General features: G+C 36.3%; 1 protein-coding gene across 2 annotated transcripts in view; it reads left to right on the plus strand.

The window, feature by feature from the left end:
* The window catches only part of LOC128991479 (katanin p60 ATPase-containing subunit A1-like), a 46,636-nt gene extending 34,161 nt beyond the window's left edge, over positions 1-12,475 (plus strand). For both annotated transcript variants that reach the window (XM_054414392.1, XM_054414391.1), the window contains exons 2-9: positions 6,870-7,060; positions 7,518-7,674; positions 7,831-8,164; positions 8,420-8,599; positions 9,384-9,526; positions 11,570-11,682; positions 11,869-11,995; positions 12,077-12,475. In XM_054414392.1, the coding sequence (XP_054270367.1) occupies positions 6,870-7,060; positions 7,518-7,674; positions 7,831-8,164; positions 8,420-8,599; positions 9,384-9,526; positions 11,570-11,682; positions 11,869-11,995; positions 12,077-12,275 (1,444 nt within the window). In that variant the 3' untranslated portion in view covers positions 12,276-12,475. The remainder of the gene's footprint in view (positions 1-6,869; positions 7,061-7,517; positions 7,675-7,830; positions 8,165-8,419; positions 8,600-9,383; positions 9,527-11,569; positions 11,683-11,868; positions 11,996-12,076) is intronic.
* Positions 12,476-14,116: the final 1,641 nt, after the last annotated feature.

Genomic DNA, 14,116 nt, shown 5'->3' on the forward strand with positions numbered 1-14,116 from the left:
GACTATAGTTCACTTTTCGAAGGAAATTTTGCAATATTGTGTGGAGGAATAAGTCCCAAGTGTGTTAAGTCGGTTTCTTCTCCGTTTTCCAGGAGTTGTCCAGAGTAGGATCGATGTTGGGTCATTGGCCAGGGTAGTGACCAGTGGTCTACGCAACGTGCGTTCCTACCCTCCGTCTGACACGCATTAAATATGAATGTGCGTGCGTCGTCCAGGCGACCAGGCAGAAACACAAACATGGGCAAAACAAACCTATAAGTGGTCAGTCGTGGAGGTAAAGGAATAGCTTTTCGCGCTTGTAAAAACTAGTTGTTGGAAGTTTACAAATGACTGTCGCAATCGTGGATGCGAACATTTCATAGTCTATAGGTTGTACTTTTTCAAGTTTAAATAGTAACACCATAGATGTGGTACTGTATTTTTAATATCGAAACATCTGCAGTATCGGGTAGACACAAGATTCTATTGATTGAGATTATGATTATGTGATTGGTTGAACACCCTCCCATAAAGATGTATTACCCTTATGGATAAACCAACGGGTTAATAAGTCATATTTATCCAGATTCACAAAAATGCATCGGTTAATTATCGTTATTACCAATTACGTTTGTACATTAAATAAATACAGTGTTTTGTGATACTTTTCACTATTTATTATTGTAGAACGTCATTCGAAAATTGCACTCATTATGTATATGCACTGATTGTTACATATTATATGGGTAGCATATGAGGTACATATGGTTCAGTGGACATGATAGTAGCATTTAGATTTTTTTAATAACAAGGAATGACTCAATTTTTAGATGATGTTGCAAAACATTCAAAATCTGCAAACTTTGATATAATAAATTTTAGTGGTTGAATGTTTAGGTACCCTAAGATTAAGACCGTTTCGCAGAAAATATGGAAAAAATCTCAAGCTCTTGTAAATACAGATAAACTGGTTTTAAGAGAGTGTTTCAAGAGTTAATAACCAAGAAGTTAAAATACTCGAAAGCTGAAAAAATGACTTTACAAGAGGTTATTGAGCTGATTTTGAAGATAGTTATAGAATCGCTCTCTTTTGGAGTTGAAATAGAAATCATTCATTCTCACTAAAGAATCAGAAATACCTACATTAAATTTCCAAAAGAAGAAAGTAATAAGAAACAAACGAACTTTATCCACCTTTGTATTTCCCTGAATACTGGAGACAAACTTACAATTATCTTCCCAGAACTTTCCATCTCGACGGTTGTTAAGTACTTCCCGTGATTAGACAATTGAGAATCTCGTAAACCGTAGTCTAGACTGGTGTCGTGCCATCCGTCAGTCCGTTCATGCGTTGGATGTGTATCCCGTATATGTGAAATTTTCTTGTCAATGGGATATTTTCCCATACGATATAAGCGTTAAAAATAAAAATTTGCATACTTATCTTATATTTTAATGAAAAAGTGTTTCTTTATTTACATTTTTATATTACTGTAATATTTAACTGTAGTGACATTGGATAAAATGGTTTAAGTGTGGGAAACGGGATTGTTGACGACCCAGTGTGTTGTTTTTTACCTTTAAACATTTTCCCACCAAGACTGATTGTACGAATGGTATGATAGGGTACGTACCTTTTGTTCGTATTCAGTCTTTTAATTGTGTCTGGGACACAGACAACATACTGTTCTCTGTGTCTAGAGAGACTAGTTTCGGGTAAAAAGACCAATTTTCAAACCCACATCAAATTGGTTTGTCCATGAATCCGACGGAAGTCTTCGTTAATACACGTCGACACATAACGTGCAAATATAACACAAAAAACATTTATTATCGGTAGGCCGGCCACATTTAAACAAGGGACAATTGACAAAACGCAGATTGCACGCGGACACGATATGTTTTCTTCACGTACTAAGTGTGTTTGGTGCATAATCATAAAGTAATAATGTATAACAACTTTTGTGTAAAAGTTAAAGGTCGATTTTAAACGTGATTTCTATGCAAATTGATCCTTAGTGCGACTTTCTAGATCCTTGCTCCTTTCAAGATAGCACAGATCCTACCTCTGAGCTATAGAAAAAATTAGGCGTTATAGTTTAAAAATCAGAGTACACCGGTAAGTAATTTAAACAGTAAAACAAATCTCGCAAACCTATCACTTCAACATAACTTTTAAATTGCGTTTAGGAGTATCTAAAACATTCTTACGTTCATTTGATTATCTATTCTTAAGTAGAGTTGCGTATTCCTTGTTTAGTTTAGTAGTCTCATTTCCTACAGTACATCTTACCACAGCGATAAATTTGTTTCAAAGAAACCAAGAGTATTTTAAAGGGGTTTCAAACGGTGTAAGGAAAAGTGTATAAAGTGAAGGTACGGAGGTCATAAGTTGACCCGGTTGAGGATCTAAAATAAGATCAAAACCACCCCTTCTTCCCAACCCTCTTACTTTCTATTTGGATTAAAAGGTTCTTTGGTTAACAAGTACTTCATTGTCCGGAGACAAAAACGTTTACCTTTTGTTAGAGACAAATTTGCCTTTAGTTCTTTCTCGAAGCATAATTTGTTTAAATCAAATGTTTTATTCAGCTGTAGGGAAGAATTGACTGCGCCGCGTTGCCATGACAACCTTCCCGTCATGCATCGGCACAAAGGAAAGTTACAGCAGACGACGTTCAGAATTCAGCAGCTGAGAGTGAATTTTTAGTAGTTACTAGCTGTGTACCCGTTCTACGCACGGGGATCTTATAATATTCAGTTGAAACCTTCTTATATAACGAACAGCAGTTGGTTTGCATATTTTAAGATATGCTGGCCAAACTATTATACATAGCTTCATTTTATGTTGTTTTTTGTTGTTCCGGATCGGTATGACAATCAATAAAAGGTTAAATTACCTCTGTGTCTGCCGGTCGATCCTATAACGGTAGGCTTACTTTTATTTTTACTATCTGATCTCGTTTGCATGGCTCAATCACGTCCTGGTTGAAGTTCGTTCGCTACGCTCACTCACCTGTATGTTGGAGCTCGTTCGCTGCGCTCACTTTCCTTCAGGTTAGCTCGTTCGCTACGCTCACTTGCCTTCAGGTTAGCTCGTTCGCTACGCTCACTCGCCTCCAGGTTGCAAATTAGCTGTTGTCATAAATGTAAAAGAAATAATAGTGCTAGTGCTGCACCCTGTTGGTAATCCTTGTAACTTTAATGCTATTGAACATCACAGAACAGAACCAACTTGTTTAATTGAAACAGCTGTTAAGATTCAATAATTTCATTTCTCATAAGGTTAACATGGGCTTCCAGAAATTCCACGTCAAAAATCGACAAAAACTTGATTTTCAAGGGTTTACTGTTAAATATCTAACTGTCTCATATTCGATGAAATACGTCTAAAACCATCTCATATATGTATAGTATTTGGAAAATAAGTTTCAGGCGGGACAGTGCTATAGTTATTGAGGAGTAGTTGTAATAAAGTGCGTATTTTAGCGTTACCAAGAGAATGACAGATAGACAGACAGACAGACAGACAGACAGACAGACAGAAATTGAGATAAGGTTTGATTCGGTTTCTCTGACCTATGAAATGTAAAAATAACCAAAAAGTTCATTATTCTAAGCAATGTACAGACAAAACTCTAATTTTATTTATATAGATGTGGTTGTATATATTTTTTTAACCTAGAAAAATTACAAAATTTGAAGACGCCACATCATGTCGTTTTTCGGAAACGCCTTTCAGGAGTTTGTGAGCGATCCTTTCTTTAGGTAATTATACCATATATATTTTACCACATTACACGTTGTTTGAACTTGAGTAGCGGCACAAACATATTTTATTATTGACTAGGCCCGAGGCCTTAGTACGAATATGAAATAACTTAAGCTTACTATCGGAATAAACATAATACTTTAGATTTTTTCACTTAGAAAGGCATAAACTCTGAAGTATTGTGTGTTTCTGCACGGTACAATATGCAGAGTGAGTTTTTATTTTAACAATTTATTTCTTATGCAATATCATTGAAACCTTTTTAACAACAAATTATAACTTATACTATTTCAAAACTATGTGTTTTTCTATGATGATTTTAAAAACGGATAAATAAAGCACAATTAATTACCCCTGATGTGAGGGGGGAATTCCAACTCTTGTCATCGATGCTCTCAAGGTTTGAAGATTAAAGGAAACAGTTATGATGGGTCAGATTTTATGCAAGGAAATCCTTCTTGCAGTATCCAATGTCACGGATAAAATTAAAATATTTTGAACCGTACAAAATGTAGACGGTATTATTTACTATTAATTGTAGACATTACTTTTTTTGTATAAATCTAAGGTAAATGTGATAAATTTTAAAACAGTTCAAAATTATTTCTCATTAGGATTTTTTATTTGTTTGTAGCAAGTGTGCATTGTTATTGATTGTTATTATAAAAAAGTAAATAAAATAACTTGCGTTGCTTGTGTGATAACACAGTTAGTTTTGTAACAAAGTTTTTGTGTAAAATATATAAAAATAAATCACCTTAATTGTCATAAATTATCCTGTTCATATTTCAATTTAAGACTCTTAACTCATTGCAGCATAGTGTTACAGTAAATGTAACACCAAATGTTTGTCCATTGTTTCACAGTGTTACACTTTGTGTAACACCACATGTTTTATTTTTTTCCAACCAGACACACAGCGCTATTATTTCGGAACTGTTCCCCTGTAGTTCAACACATCACCACTAGATAGGGTATGTGGGTATTTGAGGGAAACCTATTTATTTATTGTGTTCAGAGACGTTCACATGTGTTCGTGTTGGTGTTTACTGTTATCATTGATACTTTCATGATTATTGAGGTAAGTTTATTACTGATTATACTTATTCTAAATGGAAAATGAACTTATAGTTTCGTTATACAATATGAAGTTGTTTTCCCATAATTTATTTAAGTTATACGTTGCTAGGTGATAGGTCAAAACAATTAAAAACAAGCATTTTTGCATTTGTCATAGTTCCGTGCAACATGGGGTCAAAGAACTCAGGGCCGGACTTACCTATGGGCGGAGGGGGCGATCGCCCGGGGCCCCCGGGCCACAAGGGGGGCCCCGGCAGGGGCCCCCTTGCACAGTAGTTTTTATTAATTAATTTGAACATTTATCAGACACTTACCAAATGGCCTTCTTTTGTAACAGCTTTATTTTTATTTTCGTTATCCTATGTTTAAGATTATTGTTAGGTGCATTTTAAGGCATTACTAGGAACAAAATTCTTGACCCTAAGAGACTTTTCCTCAGAGTTGCACTGGGCCCCAAGTTTAGGCCTGGTTTACACGAGCATATGTGCTAGAATGTGATGGACAAGTTTCAGTTTCAATGAAGCCGCTCACCCGAACGTACGGCCGCGGCAAATGAGTTGAAGGGGGCCCCGCGCTTGGGGCAAAAATACAATAAATATGAAAACTCTTGTCCCAACGTAGAACGTAACTTGTAAAATTGTGTTGTGTTAAATGAAGATTCACTGGAGTTCAAATACTTTTAAAAATATAAACATTGCTCCGTTTTATTAAATGTTATTCTTTTCTTTTACCTCTAAGTATATACCAATCAGGATTTTAAGGGGTAGAAGTATATTATCCGTTCAATTTAAAGGTTTTGTAAAATAGTAATTAATCAAGTTTTGCGTCGAAATGTTGATCTCCAAATTAGTCTTTAAAGTCAAAATCATACAGCGCCAGTAAGATTTTTTAAATCTATATAGACACTTAAAACAACTAGAGTCGTCTGATGTTAACAAAAAATTACATTTATTGGGAGTGGGGAGCGTTGTCGACTGAAATCGTAAACAAGCGATAAGCAGAAGCAGCTGCAACAATCAATGATGATGAGCTGATAAGGGATCCTGTCTAGTCCTGTCTGTCTCACGCACTCGCATACACGCACATAAAAAGCCTTATCGCCTATCCAAAACAAGTTATATCACTTTACTCCCATAGTTTGTCCTTTGAGACTAGTAGTCACGTCAAGTTGGTTGAAATTGTCTTACTTTTTGACTTATTTTATTGTAATTCTGCAAACTAACAGTACAAAAACGAAGCTGAAATGAGTAATGTTGTATTCAATGCTATGTTTGTGTTGTATTAATCGATATTGGAACCACTTAAACATCTTTCAGTTTCTCATATAAATAGTTAGCTTGTGAGTGTTTATTAGACATTGCAAGATTCCATACCCCCCAATCCCCCCGGAGGCCCCCCACACTGAAATCCTAGGGCCCCATTGGGAAATTTGCCCGGGGCCCCTAAAATCCCAAGTCCGGCCCTGAAAGAACTAGGGATGGTTCCGTGCAGCAAAGAGTTAAGACATCACTGGCCAGATGGCTGCTGGAGAGACCATATAGCATTTCTAATGGACCAACACTACTTACTACTATTCAAGCTTAACACAAACTTTGTACCTTTTTGACAAATGGAATATGGAATATTCTCAAAGAACATGGATAAAGAGCTAAATCATCTTCTGCAGGGTGTTGGGAGGATTTTCTTCTGCAAACACTGATAAACGGATCTTGACAAAAAAATCATCAATTTTGGGAATTTCATTTCTAATTCATTGCAACAGAATTTTGTTCTTATCCTTGTGCCGCCAGGAAATTGAAACCTCCCGCCCCCTTGGGCCCACCCACTCGGTGCATTTACTAAAGAGTTCCCAAATTAAAGATGTTTTGATTCATGTTCATGTTAGATGAATGTTATTTTACACAGACATCTATCATGTCTATGTATTTTGTGTGATTGAGTAGGTATCACATGTTATGTTGTAAAACAAAGTGTAAAATAGATTGAACGGTAAAAATCAATTGTTTACTTTATTTACACATGTTGATGTCTGTTGCAGCTCGTCTATGAGCGGGCCTCATGCTGGGTTCCACCAGGTGGCTCGGATGATGGACTCTCTCATCCTCGACTCTTTCTCTCCCTTCACCTTCACCAAGATAACCACTGCCCACCGTCCCCGGGGGTGTCGTCACTCTGCTGCCCCCGTAGCTGCCAACGCTGCCCCCAAGCCTCAAGCGCAACAACCACAAAGTACGACTATTGACTTGTAGAAATTGAACTATACACTGTCTATAAGAACAGTGTAGCCAATTTTGAGTTCAGGAGAAAAATACTGTTGTTGAATAAGCTACTCAAAATGAAATTTTTTGACTAATTTTTCAATGTGATTTTTGATTCTCATGTGATCAGAGGTAAAAAGTCGTGGCATTAAGAAACAAATTAACCGTATTTGACAGCAGCACACTGTCGATGAATCATTCCCACTATGCTAATCCGTATGAATTTGTCTACAATGTTGAACACAGGAACACATGTGTACTTCTCTGTAATGTTTCCACCCTAAGTTCTTGTATTTATTAGATATTCAGTTTGATCTGGAAATATAATTGATTGTTTCCCATAAAAATGTCAAAATTGTTAATCTTTACCATTCAGGGGTAAAACAATACTTGTCAATGTCATGTAATAATACTTGATCTCTACCCAGGTAACCAGACCAAGACTGGTGGAGGTGGTGGAGGGGGTGAGGAGAGCCGCAAGCCTTGTACCACGTCTCCCGACGCTACCGCTGACCGCTGGGTAGCCTCGCTGCGACGACGTGACCCGGAGATCCAACCCACACTACCCTCCATCAATCGCTCAAGGTCATACATACTGCTCACTTAGATTACTCTCTTACATTGTGTGGAATAATCTAGCTAGTCTATGGGAAAACTAGGATACATTTGATGACTACTATGACAAACACAAAAACAACACTTATGAACAATAAAAAATGTTAAGAACAATTTGTTTTTCAGCCGTAGCAACAGCAAAGACGGTAATTCGAGGCGATATAGAAGCGAGAGTTCAAGGAGAGAGAGAAAAATAAACCTTAGACCCATGGTAAAGAAACTGCTGGCAGCGGCAGCTGAGGATGAAGAAGAAAAGGCCGAAAAGGAAGACGACAGCGAGAAGGATGAGAAGATTTTCAATCCCACTGGCTACGAGGCACATCTCGTGGAGATTCTGGAGAAGGACATTCTACAGCGCAACCCAGACATTCAATGGGACAAAGTGGCTGGGCTGCAGGAGGCCAAGTCTGTTCTACAAGAGGCTATGGTGTTGCCAATGCTGATGCCTGACTACTTCAAGGTAAGGCTTTAGCACAGAATGTAAAGGTGGCATTATTTTTATTGAATTAAATAACACTTAAGCCATTATAAGTAGAAGATTTGTTCATAAAATAAAATAAAATAACTGGCAATTATAGGACCAAAAGAAGGTAGACTAGCTCCTTAGATTTTCTGGTAATAATTAAGCTTCTCAAAAGTCCCTCATTATCGATCTCTTCAATGTCTCCTCATCCACTCTCACCTCCAAGTGAATCATGTGATGGGATGGTTCCAGGGTATCAGGAGGCCATGGAAGGGAGTGCTGATGGTGGGTCCCCCGGGCACAGGCAAGACCATGTTGGCCAAGGCTGTAGCTACAGAGTGTGGGACGACGTTCTTCAACGTCTCCTCATCCACTCTCACCTCCAAGTACCGTGGCGAGTCTGAGAAACTGGTCCGTCTATTGTTTGAAATGGTAAGTATGGTTAACTTTTACAATGCTAGTTTTCTCGTCTTGATTACATTTTATGAGCATAAACTCTCAATCAATCAAATTAGTAACTGGGTACCGGTAACTGAGTTTTTATAGCTTAATTAGTATTCCTAAGATTCAGCCCTTAGTGTTTGAACCACATTTTACACCTTTGAAACTGAGCCTAGTTTACCTTGATCATTGGGCTTTCCTAAACATTAGTGACACTGGCTAAACCATCATCGTCAGTTAGAAGTAATTCATCACTGACATCCTTCTTTAATCGCCTGCCTTGACATTTAACATGGTTTATGCCTTAGTTCAGCAAGTCAGTAATAATAATTAATCTTATTATTACTGGTCATGAATCGATAATTCCTGTGATGGCACTTACAATTTTGATCAAATACTAATTTTTGGTCTTTGGACCACAATGATCGTTATCATAATCATCGTCTATTTAGTAGGTCTAATCTCAAATTCACTAGGTAAAATTTCTCTTCTTCAATTTGTAGTAGAAATTTCTTTTGTGAGGTTTCAAGACCAATCTCTCTCTCGAGGCAGATTTTTGCCATCCTTTTGCAACCCTTTGGCTGAAAATAATGAGAAGAATAATGAGCCTTTGACTTACTGTGGGCTACTTAATAGAGATAGAGTATACTTGCAACGAAATGTATATATAAGGTCATTTGAGTATAACTTGTCTCAAGAGCTCAGGCAAAGAAGGTTTAATTAATTTTAATTTATTGTAATTTCAATAAAATTTTAAAAACCATGTTTTATCCAGGCAAGGTTCTTTGCTCCTAGCACCATCTTCATAGACGAAGTGGACTCACTGTGTTCGTTGCGAGGCTCAGACTCTGAGCATGAAGCCTCTCGCAGGTTCAAAGCTGAGCTTCTCATACAAATGGATGGCTTGAACAATTCTACGTAAGTTTACAATTTGTATCTCGTAGACAATCAAAAAATGAGTTTAGTTTTTTTGTAATAAAATTATTGTCTTTTATTAGACGAGTTTTACTTTTATTTTTACCTGTTGTTTGACAAGTGTTTGTATTCAACTTTTGCTTTTGTTAAAAACGTTAATCTGTACAATAAAGAAATATTTGTTTCCCTTAAAAAATTGAATGGATAAGAGAACACTATATTATGGAACAGAGGTTTGCCATAAAGTCTTTATTTGCGCTACTTATACTCTCTACTGTTTAGAGGAGGACTCTCTCTTCAAGGGTTGCAGATACGTTTCCAAGACAAAAATTGTTTGTAGTAATCTTTTGGTTATCTTTTCCTTTATTTAGTTTGGAACTAAAATCATGATTTACTATCTTTTTAAAACGTTTTTATTAGGTCGCTTTCTTGTCCGCTACAAATTTTGCAACCGATTTTAGACTAACTTCCCGATGAGCTAGGGACTTAAAACTTGAAACATATCTCACAAATGGAAGACAATGCAATATTATACAATTTAATTTTCATATTTCCCTTGGGCTACGCCCCATGGGCTTGTTTTTATTTATCAGTAAAATTGAGGTTAAAATATAGATTCTTGCTCACTAAGATTCATTCATAGGTATATATTGTTTATTTAAGTAATTGATAACCTTTATAAAATTATCTAAATTCTAATCTATGAACCTGAACTGATGTAATAGATCCACTTTGTTCCCTTTAAAGGAATCAATAATGATCCATACAGGGTTGGAAAAAAATGTGCCCTTATCCACGTATAGATATTTTGTAATAAAATAATTATCCTAACCTGATCCATACTGCATTAGTTAATTTTTGCTAACATATGCTATTTATTTACTCAAAAGCCACGTTTACACGATGCCAGTAGAACAGGCAGGTGAAGGGGGAAGTTACCTGCCTCTAGTGTATTTCACCTGAGACAGGTAGCCTGCCCGCCATCTGGCTCCTTGTAAACGTGGATTTAGAGAAGAAGTACTTAAATTGGTGAGATAGAGATACTTTACATTTATTGGATATGAAATACTGTTGCTGTGAATTTATGTACATTTATGTGGATGGCACCCCCCACCCTCATACCAGAACAAAACCACTTATGTTTAATATGCTTATCTAAGCAAAAGCCGTGATTGCGGCAAAATCCTAAACTCCCACGGACGTTTTTACATAGCCTCCGCATTGGTCATGGAAATATCGTCATTGTTTACCGTGACGATAAATCTTGAAAATCTCCTATGTTCATGTCAACATTGTCTCCCACGGCCATTGATTTTAGTTGTCGTTTCCCCTGATCGTGGAAACATCTTATACATCATCCATAGCCTTGTATACATCATCATCATAACCTGCGGTTAAGGAAACACTGTCATCTTTTTTTTTGCAACCACTGAAAAATCATGAATATATTCTTTGATCTTGAAGACAATATCTTCGTCTCCCGTGGCCACAGAAACAATGTAATCTTTTTCTGCAATTAAGGCAAAATCATTGCTTATTCGGTCTTGAAGACATCTTTGTCTCCCGTGGTCACAGAAAAACGTCATCTATTTCCGCGATTGCAACAAAATCTTGAGTATCTTCCTCGGTCTTGTAGACATTATTTTTGTCTCCCGCTGTCACAGAAATGACAACAACTTTTCTGTGACTGTGGCAAAATCATGAATATATTCTTCCGTCTCGAAGACATCATCTTTGTCTGCCACAGTCACTTTTTTTGTGATTGCGGTGAGCTGTGACAAGCGGACCTCGGCGCCTCCTGGACCTCGGTGCCTCCCCGCAATGAGAGGGTTGCAGGGGTGTTATTTACGCCACTGAATTGATGTATGTTTAATGACATACATCAGTATTTCCAACATTCCAACATAGATCCTTCATAGATTCCTTCATAGACCAATAACACTAATTTAGGTTTTCTGTTTTGATTCATCTTCATTTCCAGTGGAAGTCAGAGCAATATTTTTTTACAGGATGGGTTTTTCAACTCAGTTTTTACCTTTGTTTCAGGGTTGATGATGAAAAGTCCATCCTGGTGTTGGCAGCCACAAACCATCCGTGGGACATTGATGAGGCCTTCCGGAGAAGATTTGAAAAGAGAGTCTACATTCCACTGCCAAATAGTGAGTTATCATTCAAATCAGTTGCATTCTCTGTCCAACAACAGCTTGGGTTAGAAAAATATAAACAGGAATCCAATTTTTTTTTGCCGCTGAAAAAAGTCCTTACCATCAAACTAACCAATCTCTTTGTCAAACACTTTTGTTTTATGGTTAGAATTCAAACAGATTAATTTTTTACTCTTCCAGGTGAAACTCGTGCTGCCTTACTTCAGCTTTGCATGGAAGGAATAAAGATTGACGCAAGCGTCAACATCAAAGCAATTGTGGAGAAACTGGAAGGATACACTGGATCAGATATAACCAATGTTTGCCGGTAAGTACAGATAGTAAAGTAGTGCAATTTTATGTATAAAATAATAATTGTAACTTTTCTAATACTAATATCTGTTTGCAGAGATGCAGCGATGATGTGTATGAGAAGGAAAATCAGTGGAAGATCTCCAGCGGAAATAAAAAAGATGAAGAAAGCAGATGTTGACTTGCCTGTAACTTCAAGAGACTTCACAGAGGCGATAGACAAATGCAAGAAGAGCGTGAGCGCAAACGATGTCGTCCGTTATCAGTCATGGGTAGAAGAGTTTGGGTCTTGCTGAAACTGGTTTCTTCCATAAAATGGTTTTGGTAAAGGAGTTGATTCCGAAATAATGATGAATGTAGGAGAACTTTAGTTTTCCAAAATGCTTTATATAAACGTTTACCTGCGGTTACCCCAACTTCAAAGTGTCTTCAGATATCGGTATTGTTTGTAATGGTGGGAAATTTTCAATATTAAATATAAATTTAATTATTTGCAGCTTGTTGTGTGTGTTATTGTAGTGCTTTTTTGCCTGTAGTCTTTGAAATGTGTGGAAAGTTTGACTATTTTATAAGGTATTATTATTATCAAATGAGAATGAGATAGGGACACAAACTACGTGCACATTTCAGCACAAATATAATCGTAGAATGGAGTAAGAAAATCTGTGTGCCTTTGTTACAGACTAGGACAGCTGTTTGGTTTTGTTTTGTGTGTTTTCTATGCCAATGACATTTTTTATGTTTTGATACTGTTAGATACTGTTCAATGAAATTGCGACCATACATAGTAGGTATTTTAAGCCAAGTATGAATGAAGATGAGTGGCGCGATCTTGTAGTCTTGTTAGTGACTAAGGCCGACATTCCTTAGACACAGCTGTTAGGGCTGATTTTAAAGCCAGGGCCATTTATTGGTCCAAAATTATTTATTGGTCCCAACAATCAAGTTCACACTTTTAGGATCGAATCAGCGACCTTTTGATTAGCAGGCGAGCACTATTACAACTCAGCTATTTTACTTAAGAGTTGTTTGTTACAATTTTTTCTGAAGATTTGCTCACTCATTATTAGCTCATCACCCTGCCCAACCACTTTCTTAATGATTCTATCTAAGTTTTCTTTGGATTTTTAAATTTGTAGGTTATGTACACTGATTTTACAAAACATAAGATTCTTGCCTCAAAATATGTGATGAGTAACATACACCACGCAAATCAAAGCATTAACATTTAGATTACATGTAGTTTAGTTTTGTACATGTGAAAAATTTGTTAAGTTCTACAAAAAATCCAAACAAATATAATCAAAATAATCATGACATTATTTTCATTTGCCATGATTAATTTGATGATATATAATGGAACCAAAGGATACAATAACAAAAATAAATTAATAAATTATTTGAATGGTTTATTTGTATAAATAATTCATTCTTTCAGTTTTTGAGATACCGTACATATTCATTTTTGTTGAATTCCTCATATAGTACTTCATTGTTAAGTTAAATAAGGTTTTTTTAAAATCTCCCTTTGCAAACATACCAGTACTGGAGTACACACACTGATCAAAATATTTTTAATTAGAAAGGTTGGTTAAAATAAAAAAACAATGGTTCCCAAACCATTCACTTATTAAATTTCCAATACTAACCCCCAAATGTCTGTAAACAGCTGTTTTCAAAGTGCAAAAGTCAATATGACAGTACAAATAAACAAACAAAATTGTACACAATTAAAATTGACTTGATACCTTCTAGCATTTAAAACACTTGTGAAATCTAAGTATGTTTTCATACTATTTATTGTTACATGCAGTTCTAATGTTGCTTACCCTAATAAAATTATCTAATAGTGATGAATGTAAGAAAAAGGAAGATTGTTCAACACAAATTCAAGGGGCAGCTTGTTCCCTATGTACAGGAGATTCTGAAAATAGAAAATGCTACTTTCCATTCCCTGAACGATACCTCATTGTTGGTAATAGGTGTACAGTGAAAAAAGCTAATGTTTGTGAAACAAAAAACCCCTGTGAAAATGGTGGAACGTGCCAAGACAAATGGAAAGGGCTTTACTTTTGTGAATGTAAACCAAACTATGTGGGAAAACACTGTGATTTAGAGTACAAACATCTCGGCTTGT

This window comes from Macrosteles quadrilineatus, unplaced genomic scaffold (genome assembly GCF_028750875.1).
Source record: "Macrosteles quadrilineatus isolate MER2022 unplaced genomic scaffold, UCM_ALF_1.0 Scaffold_4__1_contigs__length_99947679, whole genome shotgun sequence".
Lineage (NCBI taxonomy): Eukaryota > Metazoa > Arthropoda > Insecta > Hemiptera > Cicadellidae > Macrosteles > Macrosteles quadrilineatus.